General features: G+C 34.5%; 1 protein-coding gene across 2 annotated transcripts; it reads left to right on the top strand.

Moving 5' to 3' along the window:
- Nucleotides 1–3727: 3727 nt before the first annotated feature.
- Nucleotides 3728–16423, top strand: LOC141405852 (2-acylglycerol O-acyltransferase 1-like). Of its 2 annotated transcripts, XM_073990636.1 has the most exons (5): nt 3728–4305; nt 14049–14146; nt 14515–14646; nt 15485–15826; nt 15889–16423. In XM_073990636.1, the coding sequence occupies exons 1-5, from the start codon at nt 4066–4068 to the stop codon at nt 16244–16246; spliced, it is 1170 nt and encodes a 389-aa protein (XP_073846737.1). In that variant the 5' UTR covers nt 3728–4065; the 3' UTR covers nt 16247–16423. The 2 variants fall into 2 exon arrangements, with proteins under 2 accessions (XP_073846737.1, XP_073846738.1); XM_073990637.1 differs by lacking the exon at nt 14515–14646 and having other exon boundaries at nt 3895–4305.
- The last annotated feature ends 328 nt before the right edge of the window (nt 16424–16751 follow it).

Below are 16751 nucleotides of genomic sequence, written 5' to 3'. Positions count from 1 at the left end.
ATTACTTATTTCCCCACACAAAATTCTATGAACGAACGACGATTTTTCTACGTTGTTCGATTAGAAATACTCTCTGAACGACGAATAAGTATGTCCCATCCCTAACAAATGAGAGAATTTATCGAAAAAAATAATTATGACATGCCTAAATTCAAAATTTAAAAATTTGTTCAAAACACAAACATTTTTAGAAAAAAGGAAAAATATGAATGAAAATTAATGAACTAAACATTTTATATAGATGCAGAAGGAAGATGGTTGTGTTTCCTTCTTAATGCCACACACAGTTCTTGTCCATTAGTTCAAAATCGCGTAAAAAATCAGAAACAAAAAGGAAACAAATAACTGAAAGTCTGTATACACAAACATTGTTTTGACATGTCTCTCTCTCTCTCTCTCTCTCTCTCTCTTTAATTTTGAAAATAGAAAAATATAAAAATATAATGAAAATGCAAAATTATTTAGAATTTATGGAAAAAATGAATGAAATATGTGTAGATAAATATAGAGGATACATTTGAAGGAAAGTCTATTGCTTTTTCTATTCATTTAATGTATTTTTTATGGGTTTTCGGTTCAAATTTTCGTTAAAACAAGGAAACAAAAATGAAGGAAATTTTGTTTATGTTTCTGTTAATTACGAATGGTGTCGTGGAAACGGGTTAATTCGTGTACGTCGTTTGACAGGCAAACAACGTAATTGAAACGCTCGTGTGAACATGACATAAATTTCATTTTTTTGCAAAGTGATTTTTTCAAGTCACTGTAAACAAAGCAATACTTGGTCGTATGTCAAACTGTCCTGAGTAAGCTTTAGAGTTGTATAGTTCATGAACGAACTAGTTCAATTGAACTAGAACTAGATCAGTCAATATAGTTTATTATAGTTCAACGAACGAACGATTCACAATCTAGTTCAACATGTCGTTCACAAATGCACAAAGTGACGCTGTTGTCTGTGTCATGTGATGCCCTCGTAATGTGATGTGTTTGTTTATGTTTTTGATCAAGGTAGTGGATCCGAATGATTGAACTGGATATTGAACTATGAACTAGATTACTGAACTAGTTCAGTTAAAAGAGCTGAGCTATAGAACAAGATCTTTTAAATGAAGTAGATTGTACAACTCTAGTACGCTTAGGCTAAAAACTGTCAAACTTTCAAAAAAATGTCAAATGACGCCTGGCGACCGAGTCTACCGATATTGTAATAGACAACTCAATCAAGTGACATCTGTGCCTCTTCATGCGCCAGTTAGATAAGGCTAGCCAGATTTGGTACAATGAAATCAGCTGTAAGTTATCCAAAACAATCACTCCTCTTTAAGCCAATAACCACATCTTTACTTTCCATTAAGTAGCATCTGCTGGTCAGTACGATGTTGTTGTAGTGTTTATGAAGGTGTCAAGGTAGACGAAGTATATATTTATCAACTTCCACAGTTGGTACCGTTATAATAGGCAGAAATATGAAAGTGTCGATCTGCATTTCTTGGGTCATTTCCAGGATTTGTCGTATATTTAACATCTGGTCAATGGTGAATTTGCCGGGTATAAAGGCGAATTGATTTGGCTTAATTATTTAATTAACCATAGGCTTTAGTCGTTCACACATAGCCAGATTTGGTACAATGAAATCAGCTGTAAGGTATCCAAAACAATCACTCCTCTGCAAGCCGAAAACGCATCTCAACTTTCCATTAAGTAACATCTGCTGGTCAATACGATGTTGTTGTGGTGTTTATGAAGGTGTCGAGGTAGACGAAGTATTTACCAACTTCCACAGTTGGTACCGTTATAATAGACAAAAATATGAAAGTGTCGATCTGCATTTCTTGAGTCATTTCCAGGATTTGTCGTATGTTTAACATCTGGTCAATGGTGACTTTGCCAGGTCTAAAGGCGAATTGATTTGGCTTAATTATTTAATTAACCATAGGCTATAGTCGATCACACATTATCCCAGACAATATCTTATACACAATAGGGAGCAGATGTATGCCCCATTAATCTGAGCACACATTCTAATATCGTTTTTATGTATAAGACACAGGATGCTCACGTTCCAACCGTCAGGTATGCTTTCATCCTGCCAGATGGTGCTGACTAGCTGGTGCAAACACCTTATAAGCGTGCCGTCTTCGGTCTTGAACAGTTCAGCTGGTAAGACATTGCCTTTTGCGGCCTTATTATTCTTTAGGCAGTATATACTCAATACTATCTTCTGAAAAAAGAACGGCGTTGAGTTCGGCCGGGCCGAACTTTTTATACCGTCCACCACGATTTGTATTGAAGTAAAATGGAACAATTTCCCTTCGTGTATGAAGAAGACAAAATTCCAAATTTCAGCAATTTCGGTCAAAAATGTGCCTAATTTTCACAATAACCACATTCGGGAGGTACCGCTCTATGGAGACTATATTCTGGGGGAAAGTTTTATAACCCCCACGAATACTAAGTACCAAAATTTCAGCCATTTCGGTGGATTATTGTGGTCACAACATTTAAAATACCGAAAATCGGGAGGTACCGTTCTATGGGGGCTATATGAAGGCGTGGACCTATACCGAAAAATTCCTGGGGGAAAGTTCTGTACCCCTAACGAAGACTTAGTACCTAATTTCAGCCATTTTAGTGGATTATTGTTGCCACAACCTTCAAAATACTGAAAATCGGGAGGTATCGTTCTATGGAGGCTATATGAATGCGTGGACCTATTTCTAATTTCTGGAGGAAAGTTTTATAACACCAAATTTCAGCCGTTTTGGTGGATTATTGTGGCCACAACCTTCAAAATACCGAAAATCGGGAGGTGCCGTTCTATGGGGGCTATATGAAGTCGTGGACCCTAACCGACAAATTTCTGGGGGAAAGTTCTATACCCCCAAGGAAGACTAAGTACTAAATTATTGGGGCCACAACCTTTAAAATACCGAAAATCGGGAGGTACCGTTCTATGGGGGCTATATGAAGGCGGGAACCTATACCGGCAAATTTCTGGGGGAAAGTTCTGTACCCCCAACCAAGACTAAGTACCAAATTTCAGTCATTTCGGTGGATTATTGTGGCCACAACCTTCAAAATACCGTAAATCGGGAAGTACCGTTCTATGGGGGCTATGTGAAGGCGTGGACCTATACCAACAAATTTCAGGTGGAAATTTTTATACACCCAACGATGACTAAATACAAAATTTCAGGCATTTTGGTGGGATAATGAAGCTAAAACCTCAAAAATACCGAAAATCGGGAGGTACCGATCTATGGGGGCTAAATCAAAACGTGGAACGATATATCCCATTTTCAATACCAACCATCCTGGAAGAAAATAAAAACTTCAGTACCAAATTTTGACGCTCTATCTTAAAAATTGCGAGCTGTATTTTGATTTCAACAGACAGACGGACGGACAGACGGACATGGTTAGATCGACTTAGAATTTTATGCTGATCAATAATATATATACTTTATAGGGTGTCCGACGAATATTTCGATGTGTTACATACGGAATGACACATTTAATTACACACTCCATATAGTGGAGGGTATAAAAATGATCTTTCCCTTACCTGAAAATAAACATCTTTCCACTCTAATATACACATTATTTGCTTTATTTTTAGAACAAATGTTTTTTTTAATACAACAACAAGGGATGTCTTGTAATTATTATTAACATGGAAAGGTCGGGGATTGTATTTTAGCTGAATAACTATGTATATATAATATATACAATGATAATAGAACGAAGCATTTAGACAGGCCTCCAGACAAAGTCAGATAAGATTTGTAGTAAACTATAACGGCAAATGTCCGTCTGACTAAGAATGTTTACTAAAAACTGATTGTGTGAGATTTCATAGAGTGAGAGGAAGCAAAGCATTTCGTTTTTTTCAGTTTTATTTAGAATTTTAACGAGATTAGTCGGAAGTGATGTTTGTGACGGTTTGATTAAGCGAAAAAAAAAACGCACGTGCATCGCAAATAAGAAATTCATTAAAATAAATTAATATACATATTTTGAGGATTCAAATAAAAAAATAAATAAAAAAAAAACAGTGGCGCCATGACAGTGATGGAACATACTAAAATACTAAAACCTAAAAGGAATCTAAAGGAGTTATCTATTGAATCTAATAAGAAAATTATGAAATTGTCTAAAGAGCTTAAAAATCACCTAAAAATTGAATGGGCTCCCTTAAATATACCACCTCGGCGTAGGATTCAAACGTTGGCCGCCGCATTGTATGTTTATGTCTTTATGTTTCTGCCATTAATTTCAGTGGTGTTGGGAGTATTTTTCGTAGTAAGTAAAATAACCTGGTAAAAATCTGCTAAAAAGAGTCTGATAGTAAACAGTGTTAAAATCAAGTTGCGGGTATCAACGCAGAAGATTTCATGTAGACTCGGGCCAATTGTGGATATTGAAAACTACCCATTTAAGGGTTCACCCACAGTCGTGCATCCAAAAACACTGTGGTAAAAGGAAGCGAGCTAGATCCATAGTTCCTTCTAGGCATATACATAGAATCACTTTCTGAGTCGATTTATGCATGTCCGTCCGTTCGCAACGTACATGTCGCATTTATTGTCGGATTCAGCTGAAAATTGGGGAATATCATTTTTTAACCATAGGAAGAACGCAGTTGCTTTTGGTGGTTCAGATTTGGATATGGTTCCCATATATATTTTCGGCTGATTTCACGTATTTGCTGTTCCAAACACGCCATATACATATGTTCGATTCGAAATCGGTTCGGATTTGGATATAATTCCCATATATATTTTCGCCCGATTTCACGTATTTGCTGCACCAAACACTCTATATTTGTCCAATTTTGATGAAATTTGGAGACTGAATTAGGTCTACAAGTAACTGTGCCAAATTATATCGAAATCGCTTTAGATTTGGATATAGGCTCCCATACATTTTTGGCCGATTTCACGTATTTGCTGCACCCAACACTCCCGATTTCGATGAAATTTGGAATGTGTGACTGAATTCGGTCTAGTAATAAGTGTACCTTATTATATCGAAATCAGTTCAGATGTACACGCAGAGAAAAAAATATGTTTGATCCAACAATATTCCAAGAGCAAAATATGTATTGTTAACATATTGTTGGATTCCTCATGTAGTATTGTAAATCCAAAAATAGTTTGTGTCAACTGAACAATATTTCTTTCTTTTCTTCGAAAATTTGTTTCTCTTCTCTCGCTATTCGATGCCGTGTTGAAAAAACAATTTTGGTGAGTTGTGGTGTGTTTGTATGACATATGCTGCCTTTACCTTTGTTTTTGTGTGTATGTACTTGTGAGACTCTTGTTTTTATTTGTTTCTGTTTTGTTTCATTCTTCTTTCCTTTTCATGTTTGTTATGGTGTTTAATTATTCCTTATGTTGTGGTGGGTTCTTGTGGCTTTTTGTTTGTCTTTGTTGTCAGCCAATGCAGCAAACCATGTATTGTGTTCATCAATGATTGCAATATTATACGCGACATTTATATCCAAGTTATGCGAAAAGTGTATATGAGAAGTATATGCACCCAAATCAAAAATTTCTGGGCTGGTTTTCTGTATTGACAATACTTTTTGTAAACAAAATTAGATTATGATAGTTCCTACAATCGGTATTGTTAACGATTTTAACAATATTGCGGAAATTCGAAAGTTGTTTTTGTTTTCTATGTTTGGAACAAAAGATGGTATTTTTGGATTTGGATTACAATGTTTGAACAAAACAAATACATTTTTGGAACCAAAACATATATTTTTGTTCCAACAAAAGCGAAAAATATTTTTTCTCTGCGTGTATATATGTATATCTCCCATATATATTTTACATAGGGTAGGGTATCATAAGTTAATTTAAAGTACTAAAGATACGCAATTTTACAAAGTACCATCAGAGTTTTCTATATTTTACAAATATGTATTCATCAAAAATATTAAAAAAGTCTTATTAAATGACGCACGCAACTTCTTCGGGACATATTCGTTGCGAAAAGACATCGATGACATATTTTTGGTGTTCAATAATAACGACAATCTGGATAAAAATCGTAAAATATGACCTTAAAATACATATCAAAAACAAGTGCTGCTAAGGATGTTATATGTTATAGTTACATATATCTTTTGTTTGGAGACTTATAGTGAAATTTGATTTGGAACATTTCTTCCTATAACAATATCCCCAAAAATTGATGGATTTTGTAAGTTTTTCTTTTGGCCCAGTATGGAATTATGTAAAATTAACAGTACAAAATTAGAACAAATAATTTCATCCTAAAATATATAAAATTGTAACCTAATTTTTTAAGAAAGTATTATACGTAGATATATGTTTTATTCTGAAAGTCACAGTGAAATTTTGTGTAAATTTTTCTTCTTTTAAACAATTTTTACCTAGAACCAAGTTTCATATTACTTTCATGTGTCAGATCGAAAAACGAAGGAAAATATTTTCTTCAAAAAAATTGGTAAATATTTTCGTGTTTTTTCAATAAAAACGATGCTGATATTTTCATGATACGTAATGTAAATAGAGACTTCGATTCTTTGATGACCTATAGTGAAATTTGACGAAGAATATTTTCGTTCTTGACGTCATTCCTTTAAAATTATGTTTTGTTGGACAGTTTTGAATATACTCAGATGAAGTTCGACTTTAACCCTAAAACGTATTTTTCCTTTTTAGAGATTCATGGCGATTATAATAAATTTACAGATTTGGTGTATTCTGAGACCTATAGTAAAATTTTGTAGAATATTTTGATTTGATACGATCACAGTTTAAAGGAGATTTTGAATGATTTTCGTAAAAAGGACCGAAAAGACCCTGAACAGCATGAGGGTTAAAATTTTTAACACAAATATTCCCCATACTTTTGTCTTTAAATTTGCCAAAGACACTATATGTGTAAAATGCACGGATTCCAAGCAGCGTTGCCGACAGTTTTTGATGGGAAATCGTCAAAAAAATCTTCAATAAAATTTGGAAAATCGTCAAAAAACATAGTCCAAAACTAGGCTTGGTTACGGCTTAATGTGAATTTTTCGCTTATAGTTATGAGAGAGAGAATGAGAGAGATATACAACTCACAGCAATAAAGCTAACTTAATCTCTTAAATATAGTTATCCTGTTTTATTTCATGCAATTTTAGCTAACGTGAAAAATCGTCATTTCAGGGCACAAAATCGTCAAGTCCTCATTTTCCAATTTTGGGCCAAAAAATCGTCAAAATGACGATAAATTGTCAAATTCGGCAACACTGATTCCAAGACATCTTAAATCGAATATTTCGGAAAAGCAAGAATTAGGCGGAATTTGCCTCGCCTACTTTGGTTACTTTCCGATGTCAAGTTGAAAAACGCCGATACAAGTGTCTCATATTTTTAGTCCTACTTTCTTAATCTGCTCAGTTTTCCCATAATTTAAAAAAAAATGCATTTTGTGGAACAGTGTAATTTTTGTTGAAAAATATTCATTGTTTGGAGCCAAATGTCCGCCAACGAAACACAGTTTATACCCTACACTGCACCATGGGTACTTTCGATTATCTACTAGCATCACATTCTGAGTCGATTTATGTATGTCCGTTATGCATGTCGCACAGGATGGTCATTTTTCCAACACAAACAAGCTCTCACAAATATGAACTCGCAATACTCTACATATGTATGTATGTATAAAAACTCGAAAGTTGGGGTTTGACAACTGATGACTGATTTACATATAACAAACAAGCTCGACTGAAGTCTTCCTTTGATTAGCGGCGTATGAGAAATCCTAGAACTAAATAAAGAATATTTACATTTGCTTTTTGTGTAATTTGCTTACATACCAACACGTACACAATAATTTTAATTCAGAACAAGTAAGAACGGCGTTAAGTTCGGCCGGGCCGATAAATAAAGAGAGAAATAAATAAAGAGTATTTACATTTGCTTTTTGTGAAATTTGCTTCCATACCCACGCGCACACAATCACACGTACACAATAATTTTAATTAAGAACAAGTGAGAGCTTTCTTCCTTTACTTTTTTAATCGTAAGAGTGGTAAAAGAGAAAGGTGTCAAAATTGCTCAAAATTGCTCTCTCATGAACATTTTTACCAGAAAAGTAAAGGAGCTGAAAAATGGTAGATCTGGCAGCAATGTCAAAAAGAACGTTTACTGAAAAATTTCTGTGTAGAGGTTTTCTACCCACTGTGAGTGCGGTTCTATAGGGGCTACACGAATACCCATACTCACAAATTTCACCAACGAGGACTAAACACAAGAGCCATTTCGGTGGGATATTGGGGCCACAACATTCAAAATACCGAAAATCGGGAGGTACCGTTCTATGGGGGCTATATAAAGACGTAGACCTATATCGACAAATTTCAGGTGGAAAGTTTTATACCCGCAATGAAGACTAAATACCAAATTTTAGCCATTTCGGTAGGATATTGGGACTAAAACCTTCGAAATACTGCAAATCAGGAGGTACTGCACTATAGGGGAGCTATATGAAGACCTATACCTATATAGCCTATTTTCAATACCAAACATTCTAGGAGTAATAGAAACTTCTATACAACATTATAAAGCTCTATCTTAAAAATTATTTATTTCAACAGACAGACGGGCATGGCTTTTTCGACTTAGAATTTTATGCTGGTCAAGAATATATCGTCTGCTCCGTCGGAAAAAGTCGTAAGTCCCTCTCAATAAAATGTTGAGGGGGAAGAAAAAACATCCCAGCGCTTTATGTATAAAAGATTTTGTTATGGTGGTAATGGCAGTATTCTTCGTTTATTTATTCCGCTTCAATACCTGTACTTTGTTTGACAAAATTCCGTCGCGTTTGGGAGATAATTGGATGTCTTTGGACTTACAATCTTTTCCTTGTACAGTTTTGTATTTTTGTATGGACTTACGACCCTTTGCTACAATTTACGGACGTGTTTAAAATAAATTTTTTATACTTTACAAAACAATGTCGAAAAGGTATTTATTATACGTTTTTTTTGTACAATATTCGTGTAACATCGCGAAGTATTCGTCGTAGACCCCCTTGACGATATAAAGCGATCTAGCTATGTGTGTCCATTAACAATTGTAATAAAACTCCAGGCCTCAATTTTGGACCGATCGTCACGAAATTTTGTGGGGAGGTCGGGTTCCGACCAGAAGTGACACCATTAGATGTTGATTATTATCGAAAGGTGTGAAACGGACCAAACCCACAATTTTTACCCGACTTTGTAGCTGTCCCGTAGATTGCAGTAATATTCTGATCAGAGCGAAATTTTAAGAATGATTTGAGTTTATTTTGAAGGTGTGGCCTCAATATTCCTCCGAAATGGCTGAAATTTGGTATTTATTCTTCGTTTGGGGTATAAAAATTTCTCCTATAAATTTGTCTATATAGGTCCACGCCTTCATATAGCCCCATAGAACGGTGCCTCCCGAATTTCGGTATTTTGAAGGTTAGCCACATTGTTTTACCGAAATTGCTGAAATTTGGTATTTAGTCTACTTCATAAACGAAAGGAAACTAATTGAAGTAAGATTTAATACAACTCACGACGTTCTTACTTGTTATTAATAGTCACTTGCATATCCCAACTAATTTGCGATGCAAAAAAATATAATTGGCATAAGAAAAGGTAACATAAACTGTTTCAAGGGCCAGCAACGTGGACCGGTTCGGCTAATATTAAATAGAAAACATGACACGTTGTACTTACGACCTTGTATGTTTGCCTTACGACCTTTTCCTTAAATTAAATTTCATGATTCTGCCCCAACTTCCTGCATCTTCTGTTTTTGTCTGCAAACCATGTAGAATCTTCAGAATGTAATGTCTTCCTGCGTTTAGGAAATATATCATCAGAGCTTTCAAAATCACTATGAAAGCCATAGGGAACTAGACCCATGACACCATCGTCTAATTCCATTCCAAATTCATACTGCTCTTTGTTAGCAAAAACCATGATGTCTTTTTAGTTTAATAACATTTCAATCAATTATTATTTTAGAATCATTTAATAATATAAACATTGCACTTACCCGTCCGTTAGAAGGTATCACTTTATTGAATTCAGAATACAAACTAATCTCGTTATGTGAATAAATGTCCCTAGAGAAACCACAAATTACTAGTTGATAAATTGATTTTGTTTTAAAAATTTTTCAATATATTAGGTATTTGAACACATACAGCATCCCAATTTGTATCAATGAAAAGGCCAGAAGTCCATCTTTCATAATCAGTTCGCTTATAGGGGAAAATAGATTTTACATGTACATTTTCGTTGCAATATAGAAATTATCACATTTTTGTGCAAAAGTTTGGTCCACAGCCTTCTCCAAATATGATCCGATTATCAACAAAAAGGTGTAGGCTAGTTCTTTACATTGTACCCCAACCACGTCATCCATCTGAACTACATCTGAACTACATTAGATGTAGTATTCTTTTAAAGTATAGATTTTCCTGTGGACTTACGACCTTTTCGTACTCAAATTTTTACGTTTTGTGGACTTACGACCTTTTCCGACAAAGGTAAAACATATAGAAAAACGCGACATACTACTATTTTCTTCGTATCATGCGACGTGCTTTGACTTACTGTAACAAAAACGCGATTTCCAAAAAAGTGGACTTACGACCCTTTCCGACGGAGCAGACGATATATGGCGAAAAACAAAAATTTTTTACAATCGATGAATCCGAGTTTCACCCTTTCAGAATTCGCGAACTGTTAACATATTCTATATAGTATGATATACATACTTTAAACTGAAGTGTTTTAGGAGGAATCCCATAAGGTCGACCATTAAAATTAATTTACGTGGAAGCTGTGTTGGCATCAATGTAGAAAAATAGGTAAAAATGGGTTGAAGCCAACAAGTTTTTTTATGCTCCCTTCCGATTTTAGGCTTAACCTTACATTTTATAGACATATGCCCAAAGAAAGACTCAAAGAATACTTCATGGGCATAATGATACTGGTGTATCATTTTTCGATATATCCACTGCATCCACCTAAAATTGATGCTGACATTTTGAAGCCGGAATTTCGGGGGTTTTTGAATTGTTTTAATAATTCGGACGCGCAACAAGATAATCTTCAAAACTCATAATAGGATTATAAAACTCGTGATTTTACGTCGTTTAATGCATATCTCATGGGTGTGCTCCTTAGCATCCTAGTAATTGGAGTCTAAAGGCCAATATTTGATGCGCGAATTTTAAAAAAAAAAAAAAAAAAAAACTATTTTTTGCGTTTAAAATTTACAAGATCCATTCAATTTCCTTTGTACCCCGCGTGTTTTTGTTCAGAAAAATACTATGTTCAGAAAAATACTATGTTTTTGTATATCACTGTGCAACACTGGAAATGCAAATAACTTTTAATGGGCATTTTCTGAAAGTACATATTGAGACTTCAAAAACCTTAATTGGGTTTTGTGTTCTTAGATCGGGTTTAGATTTTATGGCCTCATCTAAACCGACCTAAAATGAGCCTGTTTTCCAGTGATCGGACCGTTATCTCCGAAACTAATAAGAATTTTGCTATGCAGTCTTCAGCAATATTGTAGCCCTAAAATAGTAGAACTTATGTGTCAAACAGATGAACTAGGAAAAACTGCATCTAGCGCATCAAACTCGTTAAAATATAGAAAATTTTACATAATTTCTGAAATTCTGGTCAGTAACAACTAAACTGTCGGAAGTTGAAACAAGTAACCATTCTAAAAAATTTTCAAATAATGTGACCATCAATTCTTCAGAACATTCTGAAACTCTAAAATTTGTTCCCGTACTTTTTAATAGTAAAACTCGTAAAAGAGAGAAAGAAAGAAATTTTGTTGTCACATAAAAGTTTTTTCAAAAAGTTCGGGAACGGAAAAATGGAAAATACGTCAAAAAAACTGGAACAAATGTCAAAGTCGCCGTATCAGCCAATCAGACGCCGGCAACCATGTTACTATTTTTTTACTCGCCCAAATTTGTCGTGTAAAAAGTTTTTAAAGAGAGCGTCATTCAGCGCCATTTTTGTTTAAAGAGAAGTGAACATTTTACAACTTTTTTGTGTACGGGAACGCTTTTTCGAGTAAAATGTGTAAAAGTCGTAAAAATTGTAAAAACTTTTTAGTTCTGGAACACAGCTATACCTTTTACAAAACTTATTTCAAACAATGTTCACACAGGCTGTTTATTCCCATGTTGGGGATTTCAATGCATTATTGAAATATTTACCAAATTGTTGTTGAAAAATTTGCTATAAACAAGGCGATGGAGACATTTTACAACAATATAATGTTCTGAAGAGTTGTTTATTACATTCCAGAGAATATTTTCCCAAAAGGCAACATTAAGAAGAATTTAACATTTTGGGAGGTACGCTGCGAAATATACACAAATTATAGAATTTTTAGATATATTATACAATTTGAGGCAATAAATGCAGTTTTTCGAGTTCACTATTCCTCCAAATATTTTCTTCTTACTGTTATCTACAAGTTTGCTGCAGATGTCAAAACAAGATTCGTATTGGTTTCAGAGATACAGCCCCGATTTGTTTTAAAAATTCGATCTTTAACCATGTTTAGATGAGGCCATAAAAACCGAACCCGATCTAAGAAAACAAAACCCAAATATGGTTTTTGCCTATTGGTCTTCTACTTTAATAAAATTCTGGACCGAAGTTGTTTGCACGCGATTGGCTGAAAAATGTTGCACAGTGTATTCTGTATATTCCAACAACCAAAAAAAAAAAAAAAAACAAATATACAGATAAACAAAATATGGCTTTTTTCTGAACAAAAACTGGGTAAATGCAAAAAGGGCCATGAAAACGCGACAATATCGACTAGTTGTCAATGAGATTCGTATCTAAAATTTTCTGACCGACATTTTTGCAGAACATGTCGAAGCTGAAAAATTTCATCTTGTGATACTTTTATTGTGGTTCTTGAAATAAAGGACGAAAAGGACATAGAAGGAAGCGAGTTAGAAGGTCGAAATGTTCTACGAAAAATATCCTCATTAGAAGACATGTCATACCAAATAAGCCAAAATAACAGCGAACAAAGATTATATGGTCTCCAGTGAAAAATTCATCACGACATAACTCAAAGGTTCGACTCACGCCGGATCTGCCCTTTGGGGTTCTGTATATACTCATCAAGGGCTTTCACCCCTAAAAGGAATTTTCCATCCCCAGACCTCGAGCTCCATTTTGTTGCACAGTGTTATAGATCAGGTTTGAATATGGACTATATTTGCCCATTCCTTCGGGTACCTCCCACACAAAATTTCGGCTAAGTTCACTTTAAGACCTGTTCTTGATTAACTTTGATTTCTGTTGAAGCAACTTGCAATCGCAGTCTCAATTACAACGGTAAAAGTTTTTTCAGTGGTAAGTCCATACTTCTTGGGAAAACAGCCCGAAAGTTGTAAAAAACCCCTATGGCACCATATATAGTAGTTGTTGAGCACAATACCGACAAGTACATGCTTCCTGGCATACTAGTCCAATAGGTGTACGATAACCCACTGAAATGACTAGTGGGCGCGATATCTATCGAAAAATTATGACTCTCAAAATAAGATCCACTTCCGTAATGCACTATGTCGGTTCAGTCCCTGCTCCGCAAAATTTTTGAACTTTAATCCTAATCCACATTTTTGTCTGCAAGTTCAAATGTCCAAAAAGCGCCACAAAATTTTGAAAAGAGCTTAAATACATTCGATCTGTCCGTAGATGAAAGTTCCAATTCATATAGACTGAGGGTACTGATACTGTTTTACTTGTTATTTTTAAAGTAACCCCATCTTAATCACAGATTTGTGGTTTTCAAATTTTAAAAACAAGAAGTTTTTAAAGCGAGTGTAGCTAAAATTGATGTTGTTTTATAATTTTTACACAAATTCGCAGTGGTGGTCCCGGGCGACTTTAATCCCGTTCTTACTCTTTAATAATCACATTTTATTTCAAAATTATTTTTTTGTTTTATTTTTCATGTAATTCTTGTTTTTTATTACAGTTCTATTTGAATTATATTGGACGAGCTTTGATGTTGGTCTACTTGGCATATATCCATTTTGATCATAAAAAACGTGCATCCGTTTTGAATGGTATTGGGTAAGTAGTTCTTGCATAACAATAACGTATTGTCGTGAGAAGGTAGTCAGTTTTAACGACATGGTTTTATTACATTCAACTGACATCCTCGAATTATAATAGAAATTTTTCTGAGTCGAGGCATTTTTGCTTAAATACCGACTCCACCCCATTTTTTACGACTTTAAAACAAAGTACTGTCGAAGTTTTTAAGGCAAAAGTGAACATTCTCACAGGATATAATTTCTCTATAACGTATTAATTCTTCGGCCCCAAGTGCTAAGTTATATATAAGTTCGACTATATATAATCTGACTGTTTCTTAAACGTACATAAAGAGAATAATGGCCTAGCCTAAATATCTGATGTCTGTTTTGTTTTCTCAACAGATGGAAATTTTTGCGTAACAATTTTATAACCGATCATATCCGTGATTATTTCCCTATTGAACTGGTTAAAACCGCTGAATTGACACCAGATCGAAATTATTTAGTGGTCAGTTTTCCACATGGAATTTTTGGGTAAGATTATTGAATTAGTTCCTAAGTTAGTTGATTGATTGAAAATGGATCATATCGACACCTCCAAATAATAGTATGCTAAGTCTAAAAAGTGAGTTTTGCAGGAGAAGCTCTCAAAGTTTGGAAATTTTTTTGAACTTCAGTACTATGCTAAGTCAATATTTGTTTATAACTTCTGTTCGGATTGACCGATCATTACCAAAATTAGACAGAATTTAAGTTAAAGGACGTTCGACGCCTCCATATATAAGTTTGCTAATTCTGAAAAGCGAGTTTTGCAGGACAAGCTCTAAAAGTTTGGAAATTTCTTTGACCTTCAGTACTATGCTAAGTAAATATTTGTTTATAACTTCTGTTCGGATTGTCCGATCATTACCAAAATTTGACAGAATTTAAGTTAAAGGACGTTAAATATAAAAATGCAAAGAACTTGAAAACATGCTAAGTCGACTTAGCATACTATTGTTTGGAGGCGTCGATATAACCCTTATATTGGTTTTATTTATAGTTTCATTAGATTAGAGTGTGATTTGTTCTATGGTTCATTTTAAGTCATGTTTTATTAATAGATTTGTATTCAAAGTTTTAGTTTGTTTGAATTTTCATATATTCAATATTAAATATATTGATAAACAAAATTAGCTCACAATGCATGCAATTTAATGGAATGATTTTATAAAATAATCTTATCTAGATTTGAAATTGTAAATACCACAATAAATATCATTGACAAAGAAAAAAATGAATCGTTATGAAAAAGTTAAACACAAAATTATAATAATTTAATAAAATAAATAAATTTTGATATCTACAATTACGACCTTTTATCTTCTTGCAGAACAGGTGTTACAAACAATATGGGCAACAACATTGGCAAATGGTTGAAATTGTATCCAGGTATACGGCCGAAAATTGCCACACTCGACATACACTTCCGTATACCATTTTTACGAGAAGTAGTACGTTTTTGGGGTTTGGTATCCTGTTCCAAACAATCTCTTATGTATTATCTCAACAAATCCAATGACCCCAAACATCCGGACAATCGTGATGGGTTTACCTCAAATGCTGTGGCTTTATTGGTGGGTGGTGCTGAAGAATCCCTAGAGTCACATCCAGGACGTTATGTTTTGGTATTGAAAGAACGTAAAGGATTTGTCAAAATTGCCATACGTTCTGGGTAATATTACGAAATAATTAATAATCACTTTAATGGAGTTCAATGTGAGTTTTATTTTGCAGATCACCCATAGTTCCCTCATTCTCCTTTGGCGAAGTTGACATTTTCGATCAAGTTGCCAATCCGCCCGATTCTATGTTGCGTAAATTCCAATCCTCTGTTAAACATTTGACGGGAGTTTCACCATTAATTGTCTTGGGTCGTGGTTTCTTCCAATACACATTCGGTATATTACCCCAACGTCGTCCCATTGTCCAAGTCATGGGCGCTCCCATTGAGGTGAAACAAATGAACGAGCCTGATGTGGAATATGTCAATGAAATCCATCAACAAGTTATCGATAGTCTGATTGAAATGTTTGAACAACATAAACACAAATACATAACAAATGCTGATAACACGAAGTTAGTTATAAGATAAGACGTATACAAAATATTATTATCATAGATAAAATATATATTTTTTTAAATTTAAGTTAATTTTGTTGTTTTTAACAAAAATTCTGTACAATATGTTAAACATGTGTAAATACGTACTAAGTCACAAATTTAAGAAACTTATTTAAATGCAATTTAAATTACAATAATTTTTATTTAATGTTTTGTTGGTCTTTCCATTACATCGTGACAGGGATGCTCACTGCGGTAACACCCAAGCAGGTACTGCATCGACAACATCTTGTTGTGTTAACGCACCGGTAAAACCTTCGCCTCCTCATGATGATGGTCCACTGGTGTCATGAGGATGCACTTTGTTGCAGTCCTCAGAGCGGCATTCTGGCAGGTTTGAATCTTCTTCCACTGCGATGCGCTAACCTTTGAGGACCACGCTGGAGCCGCATAGCTTACCACAGACCGGCCTATTGCATTGTAGGTGGTCAACAAGGTTTCTTTATCAGCACCCCAAGTGCTGCCGGCTAGCGACT

This window comes from Musca autumnalis, unplaced genomic scaffold (assembly GCF_047663935.1).
Source record: "Musca autumnalis isolate F117 unplaced genomic scaffold, ASM4766393v1 scaffold_5, whole genome shotgun sequence".
Taxonomy (NCBI): domain Eukaryota; kingdom Metazoa; phylum Arthropoda; class Insecta; order Diptera; family Muscidae; genus Musca; species Musca autumnalis.
This window is presented reverse-complemented; position numbering and strand designations above follow the sequence as displayed.